General features: G+C 35.0%; 1 protein-coding gene across 3 annotated transcripts in view; it reads left to right on the top strand.

The window, feature by feature from the left end:
* Window positions 1–23045, top strand: part of LOC149797495 (uncharacterized) — a 361807-nt gene that overhangs the window by 258982 nt on the left and 79780 nt on the right. For all 3 annotated transcript variants that reach the window (XM_089962310.1, XM_089962312.1, XM_089962311.1), the window contains exons 6-8: window positions 3201–3923; window positions 16004–16152; window positions 18217–18391. In XM_089962310.1, the coding sequence (XP_089818436.1) occupies window positions 3201–3923; window positions 16004–16152; window positions 18217–18391 (1047 nt within the window). The remainder of the gene's footprint in view (window positions 1–3200; window positions 3924–16003; window positions 16153–18216; window positions 18392–23045) is intronic.

Consider the following 23045-nt stretch of genomic DNA (forward strand, 5'->3'; position numbering starts at 1 on the left):
TATATCTCTCTCTCTTTCTTTCTCTCTCTCTTTCTTTCTCTCTCTCTTTCTCTATCTCTCTCTCTCTCTCCCTTTTTACACACACACACACACATATATATATATATATATATATATATATATATATATATATATAAGGTGTGTGGTATTACTGGTTTACCACAGTATATTTTTCCAGTGGTATCTACAACAGTACTTTTTCTTTATCAGTGCTTCATTAGTTTCTATCCATATGTAATGTATGCCAATTCACAAGTAATCTTGTTATGAATTTAATATATGAACAGCATTTTTTAATTTTTCCTGACAAAACAATCAAAAAAATTATTATATTTTTGCAAATTAGTTGTATTTGACTAAGATTGATATTGACTATTACAAATATAATTATAGTTACAATCCTTTAATCCGGGGCCCCGAGTGGCCGAGTGGTCTAAAGCACTCTCCGTTACAGATCACTGCCATATCACCTCTGTCTGCGTAGGTTCAAGTCTCGGATTCGGCCAATGTGGTATGTGAGAAAGCTTGCCAGTAGCTTCTCGAGGGTCGGTGGTTCTTTCCGGGAATTTCCTGGGTTCTTCCTTCACCATTAATACTGGCCGCCATATATAGCCTATCTTGTGCTTAAAAATGGCGTTAAAACATACAACAACTACAACAACAACAATCCTTTAAACCTATTTGACATGAGTCACATATGTCAGCTTGGTGGCCAAATGACATGTTTTGGAAAAATGTTGGATTTTTAAAAAATGTCATGTTTTAGTAACTTTTACTCAAATATGGTAATGTATTAAATACATTTATTGGGTTGCAAGACTGCAAATCATCTGAACACTTGTAGGAGTAGTAATGTTTTCTTTTTGAGTTTTACTTAATATCTCAAGTATATGATATATTTTCTTGGTTGTGTTTTATGTTTACTGGCCCTCTCTGATGACTTATCTTACCCAGCTGTTAGCGTGCCACTGCGAGTTTCCCTGCCTATTATATCAGTATTGTAACTAGTAAATTGTAGGCTTCAGTGTGAATGCTTCCTATTATTATCAGAATATTCTCTGATTTCAGTATAATGTCTTGTACAGGGTGTTAACTATAGTGTAATCATCCCACTTCAGCTGCAGTTACAAGATGACAACTTTCTTACACAGCAATTAACATGAACATAGTAGATTGATATATTATAAAGAATTGACTATTTAATTGTCAAGAGGGGATGTGCTTTTCTTTTGTTGTGATATAATTTACTCATTTTAATCTCAAGATAGTAAAAAATTTTTTCAAATAATATAATGGATATTATATGGTGTTATTTCACACAGAAAGATATCTTTTTATCCTTTGACAAATGGGAATTTTGAGAAAAAGTGTCTGGCTTTGCCCCCGAAAATTAAAGTGTTGGTCTCAGATAATTATTTTGGTATTCCTTGGTATGTATCGTGGCATATTGAGAAATACCGAGGTATACTGCAGTAGAAAATGGTACCCAGCTCTGATATATGAATATAGTTAATGTGGTTATCATTGGTGTGACTGATTTGGCCGTTTTAGAAGTCTTTTATGTCAGGGATTCAGAAACTTGAAAGGGAAATTCTCCCCTCTCTTTGGAATGAAAGAGGAAATAGAGTTCGATTATAGGGGATATGTATGTTAGCAACATATAAGAATAATAGTGGTTTTATAGTGCCATTGAAAGTAAAATTAAAATAATGTAATAGTAAAAGAAATTGTATAAAAATATTTAGAGATGAACAATTCCAAATAAACATCAAAATAATGTTCTACAAGATAAAGATCTTATAACTGTGTAAAATTTATTTGAAAAAGGGATAATGGTAATATGTTTAAAGTCATAATTTCTTGTATACTTTATTCCTTCAAAAGGTCCAAGACTTTTTGGGCATTTGATTATAAAAACCCTTGGGTTGCAAAGATTGGTAGTAGATATAGTGACATTATTATCACACACATACAGAATAGCCAACAGTATATAATATCTTTTCTAGATATCATGAACAGATCATGTTTCTATAAATCTCGGCTCCACATTAAGACTTGTTCTAGATAAGATTTTCCTTCAGAAAATATAACCAAAATGTCAACACATATTAAACAGTGCATCACTACTACTGAGAGACCTGGGGCCCCGAGTGGCTGAGTGGTCTAAAGCGCTCTCCATTACAAATCACTGCCATCTCACCTCTGCGTGGGTTCGAGTCTCGGATTCAGCCAGTGTGGGTATGTGAGAAAGCTTGCCAGTAGCTTCTCATGGGTCGGTGGTTCTTTCTGGGGATTTCCTGGGTTCTTCCTCCACCATTAATACTGGCTGTCATGTATAGCCTATCGTGTGTTGAAAAAAGGTGTTAAACCCTACAACAACAACAACTGAGAGACCTTATAAAGATGAAAAGACCATCAAGATGATATTTATATCAATAATGTGTCATATTGTAGGCAGTGTATTGTGAATTGTTTTGATACGCAACAGTGTTGTGTAATTTGTTTCACCCTGACTTGAGTCTCTTGTGAAAGACTTGTGCAGTTATTATTTTAAAGACAATTAAGGTTCAATTTATCCATACTTTTCTGTGTAATTGTCTTTACTTGGGAATAGATGTTCAGCTAAGAGTGGTGCAAGAAAATGTGTACCAATCTATACATTTTTATGTGATTTTGTGGTGTGAGAAAATATATGCCAATCTAAACATGTTTATATGACTTTCTAGTATGAGAAAATGTGGACCAATCTGTACATTTTTAAGTAATTTTGTTGTACAAGAAAATTTGTGCCACTCTATACATTTTTAAGTGATTCTATTGTGTGAGAAAATGTGTACCAATCTGTACATTTGTAAGTGATTTTCTAGTAGAAGAAAATGCGCACCAATGTATATACTTTGAAGTGATTTTGCAGTACAAGAAAATGTGTGCGAATCTATAGTCATTTTTAAGTTATTTTTATTGTGTTGCTCTTAGCTATGTGAAAATGTGAAAGTCCAGTGCTCCAACATGTCACAAGTGAGGATGCTTAAAATATGTTGGTTTAAGTAATTTTTGGCAAAGAAAGAGATTAACACTTGAAGTCTCATCCATTGAACTTTCTAGATGCCTTTACCCATGTCATTAGAGAAATAAATGGCACATTAATTACTCTGTTTATTGTAATATAGATGAGCATACGGTTGTTTCTTATTTTGCAGGTTTCCATAACAATCTACTGGCTTGGGAAAGCTGTAGTTCACAGTTTTAATGGTCCTCATTTAGACTTCAGTGCTTTCAGTGCTTTGATTAACCATCACGACAAGGATATTATTTCAAATGAATCTTTTCACCATGACTCTTGGGAGCCCACTGAACAGTCTAATTCATATGGATTACATGATCAAAATTCTGGAAATGGTGTGAAACAGCCTGCTTTTGAAAACAGGCACACTCGTGATAGTTCTTATGACTCTTTTGGTTCTTATGAGAGAGGCTCAGAGTCAAGTTTAGATGATACTGATAATATGCCGGTGAGGTCTGAAATGCGTCGTTACCCAAGCACAGGTTCCCTCTATCCCAGTGGTAGTGGATTTTCCACAACTACTCCAATCTACTCAGATGACCGACAAGATAGCATGTACCAAAGCTCTCCAGACTTATCCCAGGGGTCACATGGAAGGTCTCTCTCCTCAGACAGTATGGATGGTAGTTACCATGGCAACCATTCAAGACAGTCATCAGGCAGTGCTGATGGACATTCACGATCAAATCATGCAACAAGGCGGCAGAGTGCAGCATCACAAGATCCTCTGCAGTTCATTAAAACAAGTGGTGCCAAAGATCTAGCCAAGGTGGCTAAAACTCAGATAGAGATGGCAAAGGAGATCAGCAAAATGAGGGTGAAGGTGGTTGATAAGGACAGTGGTGATGACTGGCAGTCGGTAAGAGAAAAAATATTCATATCTAAGTTAGTTTTCTCATACAAGAGTAGAATTCTGACAAACTTATTATTGTGCCTCAAAGATAAAGAGGTTTATTTTTCATGGCTGCTCTTTCAGTATGTCCAGAAGCCCAGAGAGATTCAGAAAAGGCTAAAATCACTTGGAGTATCAGCAAGAAAAAAGTGTATGTTCTCCATCATGATGTACATGTATCTAGTATGGCAGATGAATACAACTTTGTAAATTAAAAAATCTAGATTCCAGGTAGGTAGTGTAGCAGGTAAACTGTCCTTGATTAATATGATTTTGTAAATTAAAAAATTTAGATTCCAGGTAGGTTGTGTAACAGGTAAACAGCCCTTAATGAATATGATTTTGTAAATTAAAAATTTTAGATTCCAGGTAGGTAGTGTAGCAGGTAAACAGTCCTTGATGAATATGATTTTGTAAATTAAAAAATTTTAGATTCCAGGTAGGTGGTATAACAGGTAAAATGTCCTTGATGAATACAATTTTGATAAAAAAATCTAATTCCAGGTAGGTCCTTGGATAGATATGCATGATACATACCTTGCTGACATTTCTCCCGTTTATCCAATGAAGAGAAACTGCAATGGAATCAAATGCACATTACACATATTGCTCACTTGGTGATTCAGTACATGTATCTTTTTGAGCTTACCTAAAGCAGAAATTCTCTTAGGAAGAATAGCTGCTTTTAAAACTAATTTCCCGAATGGGTCTTAGAAAATTGACTTGTCTTTTCCTGGCCTCAATGGCCTGATGTTCATTTAAGTGGTTTAATCACTGACACGTGGACAATGCTGACTTGTTATGTCTGTCACCCATACCTTGTTCTATTTTCATCAGTTATTTGACTTGAACATTCTTACAATGTTGCCGTTTTTTGGCAGAGTGCTTCATAATTCGGTTGGCAGTGGGGGAGTTGACAGGCTGTTTTATGTCGAACCTTTGGTCATATATCACACAGCAAGGTTGTTGTGTGGCCTTGTAATTACCAATTTGTCCACTATACAAAAATGGAGAGGGGAAAATTATTTACTTGTGAAGGTTGTTTATTGGAGGACAAAAATCAAGTTACTGAGGAAATCATGAAGAAATAAAAGAAAAATATTCAAAAATTGAAACCACAAATGGTAAAATATCATGTGTAACTTAGCTGTCACCTTCACTGACTGGACACTTGCTTACACAAAGCAACTGTATTAAGCTGTATGTTACTTCCACAGACTGGACACATTCACATAAGTCAACCTGCCTTAGCTGTGTACTCCATAGACTGGATACTTGCTTCCACAAAGCAACCTGCTTTAGCTGACACCTCCATTATAAGACTGTATACTTGCTTACACGGTTGTCACCTCCATAGACTCACCACTTGCTTACACAAAACAGCCTGCTTTAGCCGTCACCTCCATATACTAAACTCATACTCACATTGGACAATGATCCATAGCAGTTATCTCCATTGGTTGGACAGTTACTGAAGATAATGTTGCTGTTGTTGTTTTAGGGTTTAACACCATTTCTTAGTGTAGGATAGGCTAAACATGGTGACCAGTATAATTGGTGGAGGAAAAACCTGGGAAAATCATGGGAAGAACCACCAATGCACAGGAAGCTACTGGTATCTTTCTCACATACCCACATTGGCCAAGTTGGAGACTCGAACCCATGCAGACAGTGGTGAGATGGTAGTGATTATAAGTTAAAGGCGAGCACTTAATTTAGTTCACTAGGCCAGTCTGGGAACTGTTATTGAAGACAAAATTTATAAATGATTGCTTTTCAAAAAATTCAATTTTATGTCTCATCTCATTTTAAAGTACATCCTTTTATAATTCCTTTAGTGTCCTTTATAAGCAGATTTCACTATCTTTATGCAGGTGGTTGAGTGGTCAAAGGCATTTGCCTTCACAGATCAGTCACATCTCACCTCTCCCCACATGGATTTAAGTCTTGGCTGACCAGTGTCCATAAGTGAGAAAACCTGCATGTAGCTATCTATGGGTCAGTGGTTCTTCCTGGGATCTTTCCATCTGGACATCAGCTCTTGCATTTGATTTTTATACAGATTTTTTGTATATTTATAGCATAATAGGTGCCAATAATAGTGGTAAAGCCCAGTAATAACAAATCAGTATCTTTGTGCAGTAAAGGACATACTATTTAATGGTGGGGGAGGGGATGAGCTGGGATTTTTTTGAAAATATATTTTTTCTCCAAAAGCTTCAAAAAAGTATTATTGCTGTGATTTATAGCCTAAAGCACCTTGTTATATCCATTATAATAGTTGAAAAAAAGTTTTCTTTCTGTATAAAAATAATGTGGCTCCAAAGAAAATACCAGGGTTTCGCGTATCCCTCCTTCCCAAATTAAACAGTGTTTTATCTATCCATGCATCATATGTCAAATATGCAGACCTCTCTGATTTGATAAACAAAAGTCATCAAGACTACATAAACTGACACACCCCAATGTTATATTTTGCTGATAAACACCAAACAAATGTTTGGTCTAAAAAACATCACTGGTATATAATTTCACAGACCCAAATATTATTTTTTGCTGATTAACACAAAATAAAGGTTTGCTATAACTAATTTATTATCTAGATTACAACTCTCCCAAACAGGGAAAACATGTGCACATCAGTTTCTTATGCTGATGTTATAATATACAAGTGAGTGTGGAGCCTCAGGAGCTGAACTTACGTGACCAGTAACTGTCACATCATTTGTGGCAACAGGATGTTAGAACCATATATATCACCACACACAAGAAAGAGGCGGAAAATAAACATGTGATTTTAAAGTGAGTCTCATGAGAAACTATTATTTTATCTGTATCCTTGTCACGCAGTGAAGCAACAATTTACATTTGCTCAAGTGTATGCCTTGTGTTGTTCCAAGATTCTGTCAGCATTCGACTGAAAATGGCATCAAAGGCAAAAAAATTAAAATAGATCTGAAGCAAATGAAATTATCATTTGGACCGTGTTTGTAGAACCGACTGTTGATAATAGTATTGTTATCGAACCAGTGGAGACTTCATCATCTAAAGATGATGTACCGGCTACTCGTACGAGAAAACGTAAAAGTTTGTGCAGCAAAATTTGAAAACATACTATGGCAATGTTTTTAAAAAAAGTCGAGTGAAGAATGTGGCAGTGAGGACATCTTTATGTTTTGCTATATATGTACAGAGACTTAAAAAAAACTCCATGACTAAATGTGCATACTTTAAGAACAGTACACTGGCAAGCATGCTTTGTAATCATAACAAAAACTGCCGATTGAAGGTCCAGTCAACACCAGACAGATTTCAGTACAGTTTTACAAGCAAGACATAGCAGTGACAGTGCTACTTAAGTGTGTACATTGGCTGAGTGTAGAAGACATCCCTTTTTTAAAATACAAATCTCTTCTTAATTTAATACATGACTTTGCGGCTGAAGAAATTGATTCCATTGGCATTTTGAAGAATTCTGCCGATCAGTATGACTCGGCTACTTCCTGTTCAGAGTTGCTGGAGAGCCTGTCAAATGCTGTTGAGGATAGTCTTATATGTGACCTGCAAAATTCATCATTTGTGACAGCAATGGCAGATGAAAGCACTGACATACAACAATAAGGGGCTTGTCATATATGCTCAGATTATTTCTGATGACATGAAACCATCAACAAGATTTTTAACAAATGCAGAATGTTCAGATGCTTCTGGCAAGGGAATTGCCTTATTGGCTTTAGTCACATTATATTTTTGTTGTATATTTAAACAATGTAATTATTTTTAAAAACTACTGAAGACTGATCATAGGCTTGAATAGGACTCATAGGTTTGGATTTTGACTCACTGTTTTTTGCCTTGATGTTTCAAATGACTTACATGAAGCTATTTGTAGATAAAACACTGATTAAATGGTTGGTAGTTTAATATCATTACAAAATCACTCACACTGCAAAACTATCTGGCACTTCTCATTAGCTCCATAGTGGCATCATTTAAAGAAAATGGAGGAGGGGTATGAATATCCATTCTGATTTCATGTTTATTCTAGAAAATTGAAACACAAATCAGCCTCTCCAGTTGCTGCACAGTGATTTTTGTTACTCTGACTTGAGAAACATTTGCCTCTAGAATTTATTTTGAACTCCACATTATTTCATTCCCATCAGCTACTTAAAGATTTCATTTTCTCTTCATTACATTTTCTATCCATGATCATTGATCATGTGGTTTTGTTTGGTGCATAAGCTACGTAAAATCAGACATTTCTGCTAGCCATTGAAAATAATCATTTAGTGCTTGTGTACTGTATTCAGTAAGCCAGCTTTAGAATGTGCTTGATTCAGTCAATCTAAGATTTTTTTATCTTTATTTTCTAGGATTTTTTTCTCTCTATAGGCATCACAGAGGAAAATTTCTTGCTTCAAAGATGAAAAATAAGGGCCACTAGTTTAGTGGCATAGCCTGAAATGAACCCTAAACATTAATAATTAAGAAAGTATATTATTGGGGGTTCTAATTCTCTAGTATTGTTTGGTTGCTTCTCTTACAGTTGTATTCACAAGTTGAAGTACAGATAAGACAAATTTCATTTTTGGCCAAACGTAACATTTTATACCCATTACAATAAGTTAAAAACTACTGCTCATTTTTCTGCAACATTTTATCTTGGTGGTGTCAGCCTCTAAATCTTAAAACATCACATTTACAGACTCTCAAAAGACAACATGAATGCATGGTATGCAAAGATGGATAACGTATGTAATTCCTTTCAAGTCGAATCCAACTGCGCATGCCTGTGTATAATGTATAAGCAGATGAGGGTCTCTGCAGCCTGTTAGAAGTAATCAGTAGAACAAACAGTATAGAACCTTTGGTGAAAACTTAACTGTCTTGTAATATTATTCATAATTGACAATATTTTTAAATTTTCAACCACATACACAAACAATACAAAGAAAGCTGACCTGAAGCTTTCATCCTTATACTAAAGGACTTCATCAGCAGACTGATTCAATCTCTACTGGCTGTTAACATTGCTCGGAGGATTGTTAGTACTCACCACTGCTCCCCAGCCCCCATGTTGGTGGTACAGATATGTTGACGACACATACTCTAAGCACAAATTAAGGTAGAATATGTAACAGAATTCACAAATCACATAAATAGCATCAATCTAGATATTAAATTCACCTCTGAAAAGGAACAAAATGGTGGATTATCTTTTTTGGACATAAACATCATCAGAAACAATGACAGCATTTTGAAAATTATGGTTTATCATAAACCTACACATACCAACCAGTACCTTGATTTTGACTTGTACCATCCATTAGATCAGAAACTTAGGGTGGTGAGAACATTACATCACGGAGCCAAAGTTGTTTCATCTGACTCAAAAGATTTAAAACAAGGACTACACTGTGTCATTGCTGCCCTCAAGAGTTATCATTATTCAGAATGGCCAATTAAGAAAGGTTTCCAACAGGCTCAAATCTCAAGTCTGAATGACAATATCAGGGAAAATAGACTAACTTGGAGAATAGTTTCAGAATGTAACATCATCCTACCAAATGTAAAAGGGACCTCCAAGTGCCTGAAGTGCATTTTCCAGTGACACAAAATTTCAAACCACACTAGACCCTAAAACAGATGCTAGTTCACCCTAAGGATAAGTCTGATAAAGAGAGATATTGGTGGACCTATCTATCACATTAAGTGTGAAGGACATGATGAAAGTCAGTGCAATCACGACTCATTGCCATCATGAATCTGAAGTATCACGGCACATCCAAAATGTTTGCCCTGACCATACTGTAACTTGAAACTCTGTAAAAATCCTAGATCCAGAACAAGCCTGGTTTGAGGCTTAAGGAATCAGTCTAGATCCATGTGCACAAACCAATGCTGAACAGAAATTGGTGGCCGTTACAACCTGCTGCATGTGACATCTGGGACAATCTGTTAACATCTCACTATTCCATCAGGTGATATTAACAGTCAGTAGAGATTAAATCAGTCAGCCAGTGAAGTCCTTATCATGAGTACAAAAGCCTCAGGTTAATTTTCAATAAATTGTTTGTGTATGTGGTTGAAAAGTTAAAAAATTGTGTCAAGTGTAAAACCTTATTTACAAATACATTATTTAGAAGATCAGGGTGTGTGTTGTTTGCATGTTGGACTTAATTTATGAGCAAGTATGTTATATTTCCCAGGATTATATTATGTTTTCTTTTTGGATAGTCAATGGCTTAAAATGTGCGTGTCTTGCACAAATGTTTACTGGGTAGGTTACAGTTTATACAATGGCGACAAGACATACAGTGTTGTTAGAAAACTCTGATGACCCAGTTATGATTATCAAGCCAGCCTTCATTCCCACCCAACCTCACTGAAAAGAATAGCTCTATTCATAACCCAGAAGTCATTTGCTATTTTCTATTTTTAAAAAAATCTAATACACACACTGTAATGAAGTAGCCAAACAGGTTTCTTTAAGTATATCAAATGGATTTTTTTGGGTCAGACAAAATGAGCTGAAGGAGATGACATTCAGAATATAAACACTCCATTGCTCGAGAAGATATGGGGCAAAATGTTGCTTGAAAGAATACCAAGTTTTTAAGATTAATACAGATTTTGATGGAAATATTTTGGGTACCATAGTGAGTATGCAAATAACATTCTTTGATTTGAATGTTTACAATTTTGGTCTTGTATACAGTTACACTAGTCTTCAGAGAAAAAGAATAACATGTTGGTCTAGTTGTCAGTGCAATGGAAGTAACTTTGCTCAATTCAATTACACCTGCTTCAGAGATTCAGCATATGGCATGATGTATGTGTACAAAATTACTAATAGATAGATAAAAGTGAATTCTTTAAAAACAGTAACTACTCTGATTGAAAGTAGTGGATTATTTGGTCTGCATTGATAGAAATTTGTTTCAAACTTAGGCAACAACCATTTATTGGGGGGGATGACTGGGATTTTAAAAAAATTAATCCAATGTTCCATTTCTTGTAACAAAAAGTTTTGCTTTCATCTGCATAAAAAACATGAATTGTCAGTTATAAACAGTTCTTGCCTTATCCTTTAATGTCCTTCTGCCTTGTTCAGGAAAAAAACACCAAACAGATTAAAAAAGAAAAGTCTAGCTTCCAGGACCCCACCCAAACAAGATTCAGTAGTTGGTACCTTGCACCATAGCACTGTTATGAAGAAATTGTAAAGCTAATGTAAGCAGTATGTGGTAAATAGAGGATTTTTACACGAGTACGTGCTCATTTAATATCAAAATTATTAAACTAATTAAATGTCATGAACTGCTTCCTGCTAATATAATTATTCAAACCATTAAATGGACCGCTCCGGTGGCCTAGTGGTTAGAGCATCTGCCTCTGAAGTGGGAGGTTGCATGTTTGAACCCTGGCCAAGTCATACCAAAGAATTACAAAAATGGTACTAACACCTGCCTCGCTAGGCTCTCAGCATTAAGATTAAGAGGCTAGTGTTAGGACGGTCGGTCTGGTGTCAGGATAATGTGACTGGGTGGGACATCATGCTACAGTTGTCTGCCGCATGATGCCCCAGTGCTAGACATCACTACAAACTGCCACACTACAGATATCATAGCAATATGAGTGAAAAATTGTTAAAGCTACATTAAAAATCCTAATCACACACACACATGACCCATTAAATAAAGTTTGCATGTTCAGATCAAACCAAAACTGTTTATCCTGTAATGCTAATGACAGTGTGTTAGTCTCAGGTTGCAATTAATCGCTAACTGGTGTCAGTAATTATGACATGGTGTTTGTGACTTCATATTATTGTGGTCATATATGGGAATGTTCAGTGATAGATATTATTACCTAGTTTAACTCAATAAATATCATGAACTCAAAGATGGAGTAAAACAGATAACGTAGTATAAAGTAAAGGTCATATGATGGTGATCGGATGATAACTGTCATGGTCTGTAGGCAATTACACATAAAATATGACATGTTAATTTATTAAATTAATTAATAGTTCATTAGTTTTTCCAACCATTATCCTGCAAGTTGATATTACCAAACTATGAAGGAGATTAGTGAGTGTGATCTCATATTAACTCTCATGGTGTGTAGGTCATATGAAGGTCATCTGATGATAACTGTCATGGTGTGTAGGTCATATGAAGGTCATCTGATGATAACTGTCCTGGTGTGTAGGTCATATGAAGGTCATCTGATGATAACTGTCATGGTGTATATACTTATGCAGAAAATATAACATGCTCATTTATTAAATACATAAAAGTTTCAGTCATTTTCTTCTACTTTTACCCACAAGACATCTCATTGGTTACAGGGATTACCTAGTTTTATGCAAAGTTAAGGCAGTTTTAGGGGTCAAGTAGTTACATGCATGCACACTTTGCATAGCACAGTAGATTTATTTGATGTTATTTGTTATTTCAAAGCATTTTGTCACCATGTTTTAGTGTTTTTGGTGCCAATTTAATTTCCATTGAAAAATTTGACAGGATTTTAGAAGATACAGATGAATAGATGGGAAAAATATTGTATGCCAGAGAAAGTTGGAAAGGCTTGTTGGAGGAGATAGGCCTTGCAATGCTTTATGGATGATTTTCAGAGCAAAGAATTATAACGTGGAAATGGTTAGTCAAAACTATTGGTGACCACATCTGATTGAGGAAAAGGCTGCAATTATGAAAAGAGTTTTAAATAGTATTTTACTGACATCTGATTGAGGGAAAGGCTGCAATTGCAACAATAGTTTTATATAGTATTTTATTGACGTCTGATTGAGGGAAAGGCTGCAATTGCAACAAGAGTTTTGTATATATTTTATTGAAGTTGAAGCAGTAACTCAAGTTTGTCATTTGAGAATACACGGTGCATTACATTTCTTTTTGTCTTTGCACTCAGCATCTGCATTTTTTTTATAATCTTTTTGTTTTCTGTTGCATTATCAATGTATAAGGGCTTGGTCAACATGACTTCACATTCTGAACTTGCTTTACAAATGCATAGGATTCCAACTTTGTGATGATTTTCAAGAAACATGCATTTTTAGACAAAATTATAAATTTCAGTCTCTCCCCCTTCCCATGAAGCTTCTTGTGAGATAGGGAAATATTACTTATTGATTGATCCTGACCCACTTCAAGTTTAATATGAACCTGATCCTGACCCACTTCCAGTTTAATATGAACCTGATCCTGACCCACTTCAAGTTTAATATGAACCTGATCCTGACCCACTTCCAGTTTAATATGAACCTGATCCTGACCCAATTCCAGTTTAATATGAACCTGATCCTGACCCACTTCCAGTTTAATATGAACCTGATCCTGACCCACTTCCAGTTTAATATGAACCTGATCCTGACCCACTTTCAGTTTAATATGAACCTGATCCTAACCCACTTCCAGTTTAATATGAACCTGATCCTGATCCACTTCCAGTTTAATATGAACCTGATCTTGACCCACATCAGTTTAATATGAACCTGATCCTGACCTCCATCTCATTCAACATTGTAGGTAGTAGTGAATAATCAAGACAATGTCTTGATGAAATACGTTTGTTTAATTGAATGTGGAAAGTAACTGAAACATAGTTATACATACAAACCTGCTTGACTTTAACAGGTTGACTTGATCCCAAAGTATTGTGTGCGTGTGCGTGTGTGTGTGTGCATGTGTGTGAGTGTGTGTGTGATTTGGATTTTTAAGGTAGCTTTAACAATTTTTCAGTCATGTCGCAACAATGTTTGCATTGTGGCAGTTTATAGTGATGTCTAGCACTGGGGCATCATGCCACAGACATGTAGCATGATGTCACACCCAGTCACATTATCCTGATACCAGTCCGACCAGTCCTAACACTAACCTCTTAATGCTGAACACCAAGCGAGGCTGCTGTTAGTACGATTTTTATAAGTCTTTACTATGACTGCCGGGGATCGAACCCACAATCTCCCGCATCCAAGGCAGATGCTCTAACCACTAGGACATCAGAGTGGTCCCAAGTATTGCATGTTGTCTGCAAATTCTTCATGTCAGATCTGTAACACACAGTTAGATCGTATCATACTTGTAAAGTTTACTTAAAAAAATCCCTGTCCTGAAAAAATGTCAATAATATAAGTTGAAACATTAAAAGATGTGCTGCATTTTTCTTTTGCATCTTTCTAAAGCTTGTAAAAGTACAGTTGGAAATTACAGAAGCATTTACAAGTGTTTGAAACCGACAAAAATAATCCAATATCAGCAAAATTCAGCCAATGTAATGTCAAATGTACCATGTATAACAATGAAACCATTGCATGTAATGTCAAAAGTACCAGATATAATAATGAAACCACTGCATGTAATGTCAAAATACCAGATAAATTAACAAACCATGACATATAATGTTAAAAATATGGGATATATAATTGAAGCCACCACAAAAAATGTCAAAAGTACCTCACATAATAAGCAAACCACATCATATCATGATAACAGACTGTATGTAAAGAATAATCCACCCATTATTATTAGGAAGCACCACATAAGACAGTTATGGCATTGCACATAGATTTTTTCATGTGAACATCTACTACAGGAACAAGAACAGTTTGTAGCTGTACCTCTTTATTTGGTATAACTTACATGTATTTATTGTCAACATAAAGTCTTCCAAACTCAATTTATTACTTTTAATAATGAAAGGGGGGGGCAGCTGACTGCAGCAGGAAAACGATGCATTTTCACCCATAAAATCAGAGAATGCAGCATTTATTATGCCTTTTTGGTCCATAGATATAATCTTATTTTTAACCTTGATGTGGAATTTCAGTAGAAGGAACAATAAGTGCAAACAGCAGATTGGCTTAACTGAGCTGTACAATTTTGTCTCCCTTGCACCTAGAAGTTTTGCCTGTGTTGAACTTTGAACATGTGACTGGAATTTCTGCTGAGTTACATTAATGTATGGTTCATAGTAAATTAGTAATTTTCCAATTATGTTGTGATAATTTTTGTGCTATTTAAATAAAATCCATTTACCAAAATAAGTAATGACCTAAGAATTCATTAAAAACTTAATTTCAAATCATAATAATAGGAACTGACAGTGACTACAATTTAGGTTGTGAAAATTAGGTCAGTTTAGCAGACATCTATTGTCAGACTCCTTACAAAGAAATAAAAATAACAGTGTTTAGCCAAAGTTTGATAACCTCTTTTACTTAATATACATTTAGTGATTTATCTTTTACAAAATGATGATAACTGATATTCAGCCAGTAGGTGTTATAAATGCTTGATTAAGGTCTTTCAGGGTCATAAGCACTGAGAGTATTATGATGCCCCCCCCCCCATGTGAAATTTAAATTTAAAAAAAAGATTTTTTAAAAAAAGAAGCTAAAATGGTGGGAAAATATCAGTGTTACCGTCATTCCAAATTAAAATACTCATGTATGCAGATTAGATTGGTCATACATAATACATTCAGTTTTGGGGTCCCGAGTGGCCGAGTGGTCTAAAGTGCTCTCTGTTACGGATCACTGCCATCTCACCTCTGTCTGCGTGGGTTCAAATCTCGGATTCAGCCAATGTGGGTATGTGAGAAAGCTTGCCAGTAGCTTCTCGAGGGTCGGTGGTTCTTTCCGGGGATTTCCCAAGTTCTTCCTCCACCATCAATACTGGCTGCCATGTATAGCCTATCATGTGCTGAAAAATGGTGTTAAACCTTACAACAACAAAGACAACAACATTCAGTTTTATCATCAACCATTATTTGAATTTTTTCTGGTACCCCAGTTGGGCTGGTGCCTTTAAGCACATGTGTAGTGTGCTTAATTGGTAATTTCAGAACTAAGTGTCAAACTGCACTGTAGCAAAACTTTTAGCCAGCCTGAGTGGGTATTATATTATAATATAGCCAGTAGGTGTTATGCTACACTGTAATATGCATTACATGACATAATATTATACTGATTAAAATGAATAATATAATAATTGTATGCTATCTTTCTTTATTTATTGCAGAACCTGAGCAGTTGGAAGAATCGAAGAAAGAGTCAGTCTAGGGATATGTATGCTCGTGTTGAAGAAATAGAGGCTTCAACGGGGAAAGACCCAAGTGAAGTAGAAGATGGGCCAAAGATCAAACCATATAGTGAGATAAAGGAAGCCAGGTTGGTTCTGAACTTTGAAATTGTTTAATGATGTTTGATGATGAAGAAATACATTGAAAGGTTAATCATTCCAAGACAACTAGGGTACAGTTCCATACCCTGAGACACATGGCAGCCAACCCAGACCGGTCTCAGCAGGAATGGAGTCTGTGCCTTGCTGGTTGCAAGTCTGGCTTGCTAACCACTGGGCTCCTATGGTTTCCTGTTTTCAGAAATTTGTAATTAGGATGGGATATATAATCCATGTAAAATACTCTTTTTTTTCATATGTAATGTATAAACAAATGTGAGCTGAGCCAACCCAGATCTGGGACTGAATATTGTGCGAGCAAATCGTGGTCTACAATGCCCATTTTAGCTGCAAGCTAGAAGATAGGGCAATAACTCCAAATTTGATAGGCTTGCTTGGCAAGGATGATTCAGGGAAAATGTTTTCAAACTTCAAATATGTGTTCTTTCTTCTATATAAAAATTTAATTACTTTCATGACATTTAACTTGCCCAACAATGATTTTTAGTTTCCGAAGTTTTTAGTGAAGCTAATGAATAAATGTCTTCTAATGTACCATGATATACTGGTGCAGTAAGTGAAATGTATGGAACATGAGGTTAATAGTTTGTCGTTATGCCCGTAATATGCATAGCTGAATATTATATTGTCCATTACTGACTACACCAATAAATACTTTCTCTTTAGGCATATTAAATGAGTGTCATTTTCTTGTATCACTGAATGTGTAGCAGTCAGTACTTTTTCTGATGGAGTAATGAACATTTGCATGACTGAATACACCAATCAGTACTTTCTTATAAGGCAGATATGAGTAATATCACTTTGCATAAGCTCAGAAGTAATTTAGGCTAAATTACATAATGGGACAATCATTCCAATTCGTCAGAATAATTTCAAGCAGAAACATGCTAAAATTTAGTCGGATTTTAAAGCTGATATATACTTGAATATTGTGTATAAAAAATCTGCATAATTTCTGCATGTAATTGATAAAATCTCTTGTAAACAGAGACTACTTTTAGTCTGAATTGCCTCTGAAGTCAAAGACTTCAATCTGTTGTTGAGTGATTGGAAAAAATAAAATAAAGCCTGACCATTTGAATAACCTGAATTAGTACCATGAGCATGAACTTGAAAACATGCCTATTACAGAGCTGCCAACCGCCTTCATGATTTTAGCATGAATTTCATGGCTCTCAATAGTGATTCATGGATTCATGCCACATTACAAAAAATCACACTCGATAGTGATTCATGGATTCATGCCACATTACAAAAAATCACACTCAATAGTGATTCATCGATTCATGCCACATTACAAAAAAAGCACAAATTCCCATATTCTCAATTGGCTTAAATCAGAAATAAAATAACCTTTATCCCGTTAAGAAATAAAATAACCTTTATCCCGTTAAGTGTTAGTTGTGATATCAACAATGGTGCTGGTAATGGTCGCATACTGCTAGTTGCAATATTAGTAGAACTGTATCCAACTGTTACAGTTTGCCCTGTAGCAAACATTTGATGTATTTTACTCTATATTTATAAGAGAAATTTTACAAATACTCGCCAAAAAAATGGGGGTCCAACTGGAATTTTTTATTTTAAAAAACTGGAGCATTGACATATCAACTGTAAATTCTTTAAACAAACATTCAATGAAGACAGTGTTTTGAAAGAATTTGATTAAGAGGTGATTATTATATGGGTAAATGTTGTTACAAGTACCAATGAAATTTTTTGTGCCAGAAACCAAGATCGAAATTGGTTTTTTAACATATAGGTTGGTTTATTGAAGAAACATGACTTGCCAGTCGATCCCAGTTTAGCACTTTAAAAAAAGAAGGCTATTTTAACAGCAAACATTGTTGGCTATTTTTGGAATAAATGTAGGAGTTTGTGAGATAATAAAGGTATTTTTTAGCAATGATTTTTAAAATTCACTAATTTTTATCATCTTTTCACTATGTGCTAGTCTGGATGGTTGGCAACTATGCATTTAAATTGATTCTTCATGAATTCCCAAAATCACAGTCTTTGCTTTTATTCAGTGAGAAACGCAAAAGTTTGGGCAAACTGACTAGTTTCTACCCAGTGGAAGATGACAACCTCAGCATTTCTACAAAATCCACTTCTTCAGATAAAGATGCTGATCAAAATGACGATTCTGTGTTTGTAAAGGAGGAGGCACCAATGACAAAAACGGCTCCAATGTCTAGACTCAAGGTACATAATGATCAGTTTTCATTTGTATGTATGTAATATTTTTGTCGAGTCTTGATGCCAGTGACAGAAATTTATCACTACATGTATTTGATAGCCAATGCATTAGTTACATCATTGGTGTCACCAGCAATTCTCAGAATTTGCATGTACAGCTTAATATTGGTACAGTTAAGTGAGACCCAGTGTCCGAAGAATTGTTGTTTTCTCAAATTCTTTTATGTGTGTGATCCACATTTTTCAGTGTAGAATACCAGTGTAGTCTTGCTGGATCCTACCATACACGTGACTTTTGCCCTGATTCTTGAACTATTTTGACATGTGCTGCAAAAATAGTGAACAAAATGTGGTCCTAATTTCCATCATTACATGAGCAATATTTTGCAATGATTAAGATAAACATTCATTTCAACTACCAGTAATTCATGTACTAAAACAGATCGTCATACAAACAAGCCATTTAGCACTGATTGACCTAGATACATGTACTAAAACAGACAGTCATACAAACAAGCCATTTAACACTGATTGACCCAGATACATGTACTAAAACAGTCATACGAACAAGCCATTTAACACTGATTGACCCAGATACATGTACTAAAAACAGACATACAAACAAGCCATTTAACACTGATTGACCCAGATACATGTACTAAAACAGTCATACAAACAAGCCATTTAACACTGATTGACCCAGATACATGTATATAAAGCTTCTTCAGTCCAGTTGCAGGTAAAACATTTTATAATTCACAGTCTCCATAATTTTTGAATGGTAAATCTACATCAAATCCGGCTTGTGAACTATTTCATTAATTTTTTTGTCCATCTCGATGAATCTTGAGGATAAGAGTGGACTTTACTTTTTGACCTATTCACATTTGTATCATTAAGAAAGCTAAATTCTTTAAAAGCTAATGTGTTTTTTTTAATGTCAATTAAAGTTTACGCTGGATTATTAAATGTAAACCTAACATTTCATACTCTATTAAATGGTATGGAAAATTTCAGTCCTCAATTTTTTTTCAGAAATACAAAACAAAAATACCTCATTGTGCTTGAGTTTATGGTAAAAAAAATGTTTGGTGGAATTTTCCTATTCTACTTTGATGTGTATAAAGGATTCATAGGTCAGGAGAGCTAATTAGCATAAGTCCATTAATTAGCATAAGTTTGTTATCTCCGCTTCTCATAAACTGCTTGGAGGATTGCCATGAAACTTAAATTTCACATTCGTCTCAAGGCCTAATTGGTCCTATGTAAAAATGCTGCTTCTCAGATATCCAGTTCTTGCCACACAGCCATCTTGAAAATCTTGTTATTGCTACTCCTTTTGAATGGATCATCATCTTCACATGGAGTTATCACCGAAGAACATCTAATGATTTGTATTGGTCCAAAATAAAAAAATGGCTGATCTGACCTTTATTTTACCAACAGAGCAGCTATCTTGAAATTTTTATTATCATTACTCATCTTGTGTCAATGGTCATATCAAGATGGGGTTTTCTCTGCAACACTTCGTATGATGTATGCCTGGTCCTAAATGAAAATGTGGCATCTTGAAATCTTGTTATTGCTACTCCACTTGAATAGATGTTCATAAATCTTAAAAGTCGTGTTATCACCTTGAACAAAAAGTCATATTAATAATGAGATTTTCACCAGAAGACTTCTTATGATGTCCAATTGATCTTAAATATAAATGGTTCCAATCTGATGTCCAGTATGGCTGCCATAGCATCCATCTTAAAACTCTTACTCCTCGATGGAAAGTCATATTTTAATATATTATCTCTTCTCTCCAAATGGATGGTTTTATCTACATGGGGTTTTCACCAAGACTTCTTATGATGCCTAGTTGGTCTTAAATGAAATTGGTGCTGATCTGTTGCCCAATATGGCTGACACAGCATCCACCTTGAAACTATTGTTATTGCTACTTATAATGATTATTTGATCATATCAGCATTTGGTCTACACTCGAAGACTTCATATGAAGTCTGGTTGGTCCTAAGTGAAAATGGTACCGATCTGATATCCAGTTTGGCTGCAGTGGTAGCCATCTTAAAAACCTTGTTATTGTTCCTCCTCATAAATGGATGGCAATATCAATATGAGTGTTTTACTAAATAACTTCTTATGATCTCTAGTTGGTTCTAAATAAAAATGATATTGAACTGTTGAGCAGTCTAAAAGCTTCTTGTTGTTACTTGTACATGGATGGTCATATCAACATATGGTTTCACAAATGTCCTGAATGAAAATGATGCTGATCTGATGTTCATTATGACCACCATGGCAGCTATCATGAAAACCTTGTGATCACTGCACCTCCTGAACTGATGATTATATCATCATGTTTTTACTTTGACGTTTTGTTAGTGCAAAATAAAAATGGTTCTGTTATGGATCCAATATGGCCACAGCAGCAGCAGCCACCTTAAAAACTCTTATTACAATATTAACAGAATAGAAAGTCCAGTTGATGTGGACTTTTTATAAAGTCTAGTTGTCTTCAATAAAAATGGTGGTGATCAGACATCCCATACGGCTGCCAAACATCATCTTGAAAATCTTGTTATAGCTGCTTCTAAATGGATGGTCATAGCAACATAAGATTTTCACTAAAAAAAACATCTCATGATAACTAGTTGGTGTTAAATGAAAATGGTGTCAGTCTGAAGTCTGCTATTGCCACAACAGCAGCAGCCATCTTGAAAATCTTGGTATTGCTATTCCTCCAAAATGGAAAGTTATATCTGGAAATTATTGTTATCTTTATTTCTTCCAAATAAATCAGATATAAACATGAAATAATTCTTATTATACCTACGTGGTCCTAAATGAAAATGATGTCTGTGGTACCTTCAGTATGGCTGCTATGACGACTTTCTTAAAAATCTTGCTGCAGCTACTGTCCCTGAATAGATTAGTATTATGTGATGGAGATTTTCACCAAAAACCTTCCAATAATGTCTGTTTTGTCCTAAATGAAATTAGTGGCATGCTGATGTCTAGTGTATACACCATGGCCACTAATTTACTGAAGAAAAACACAGCATCAATCAATCTCTTCAAAAAGTTGTTTATATATATATATAGCGAGTACGAATTAAAAATTCTCTGACTTGTATGATAGTATTATTTGTATTAAATGTTAATTCTGCCTACTACACCTCTCCCTTGATAACTTGCACACAACGGGGTCCACAAACATAGACTGCACCATAAGCGAAGCGCGAGTTACCAAGGGACCTCCAAAAATTCAAAAAATTGCTTGGACATCAAGAAAACCGTGGGGGAGGGTGGCGTTATGGAACTGGGCTGTTTATTAACTAATCCTCATTTTACAATCATGTCGATAATATTTTTTAATAACACGCCTTTTCAAATGAAGTTGTTCGTTATTCTGTTTAAATAACATTTATTTTCAAAATGTCCAACATGTGAAAGATCATTCCAACTGGTTTCAACAACCATCACGTGTACATAAAAAAATTGTGTATTAAGTCACTGCTTTTTGTTTTCTTGATGAGTCTGGTTCCCATAGAGGTGTTTAATATTATCCTGCCAAACTGGGAATCCACAGAGCAGGGAACTAGACTAACTGTTGATACACCACCAAACAAGATCCTGTTTTTTTAAAAACATGCAACATTTATTTCATGAGAAAATCATCTACGTTGAAACTCAATTTTTGTATTGTTCATTTAGTACAATATTGATTGGAATTAATAATGAAACTTCTTATCATCCTTGAGGATATCTCTAAGTGCCAGTTCAAGAATTCTCTGAAACTCGCTTGCCCACAATGGTCCGTATCTGTGAAATCAAGCTCTTTATTTTACGAAGTATTCATTTCGCTTGGCTGCCTTGTTATCTTTGATCACAGTTATGAAAGAGTCAGTTAATTTAAGGTAGTTTATGTTACATACACAATAACATTTATAAGTGTTCGATTGATCAAATGAAGTGAGTTCACCCGACATACAACCTGGGCCTCTAGAGGTTAAGTTTGTAGGATTTTCGTGCCTTTTAACTTTTCTTTTATTCCACCTCCTTTATTTGATTCAAAAGACATAATTAATGTGATAATACAATAGAGGCCAGCTTTTACTTCAGTGCAACAATAAAACAAATACTTCTGGAAGTCAGTTATCAAAACACAGTCAGCACTTAATTAGGTTCTCAGAGAAACACTCGCTGACATAGCTGTTACTGTAGATTGACACATTTTAAATTTAATTACAAGAGAACACATTGCATTTATGATGATTATACTTAAAAGGAACTAAAAGATAGAACTAGAACACAAATTTCAGTTGATTAAACAATTATTTAATTTGTATTTATTAAAGAACTGCCTCCACCCAGCGTGAGTAACATTTTCATTGATCAAAATTTATTTACTTATCGTTAATTGCAGTGTACTAGAAATGTCGTTTGGAAAGAAAATGTAAAAAAATGTATGAGCTATTTTTAAATAGTGTTAATTAAAATTTCCAGGTCCTATCTACCATTTTCGACGATAAAACGAGCGATACATCAAAGTTTACGTTACCAATTTTGATCGTGACTTTCTTCAAGTTCAACAAAAAGGGATCATTTTTTGGGTATTTTCTGGTTTAAAAAATAGGATCCACACCTGACC

The sequence above is a fragment of the Sinohyriopsis cumingii genome, chromosome 6 (assembly GCF_028554795.1).
Source record: "Sinohyriopsis cumingii isolate HCF-2022 chromosome 6, ASM2855479v2, whole genome shotgun sequence".
Taxonomy (NCBI): Eukaryota; Metazoa; Mollusca; class Bivalvia; order Unionida; family Unionidae; genus Sinohyriopsis; species Sinohyriopsis cumingii.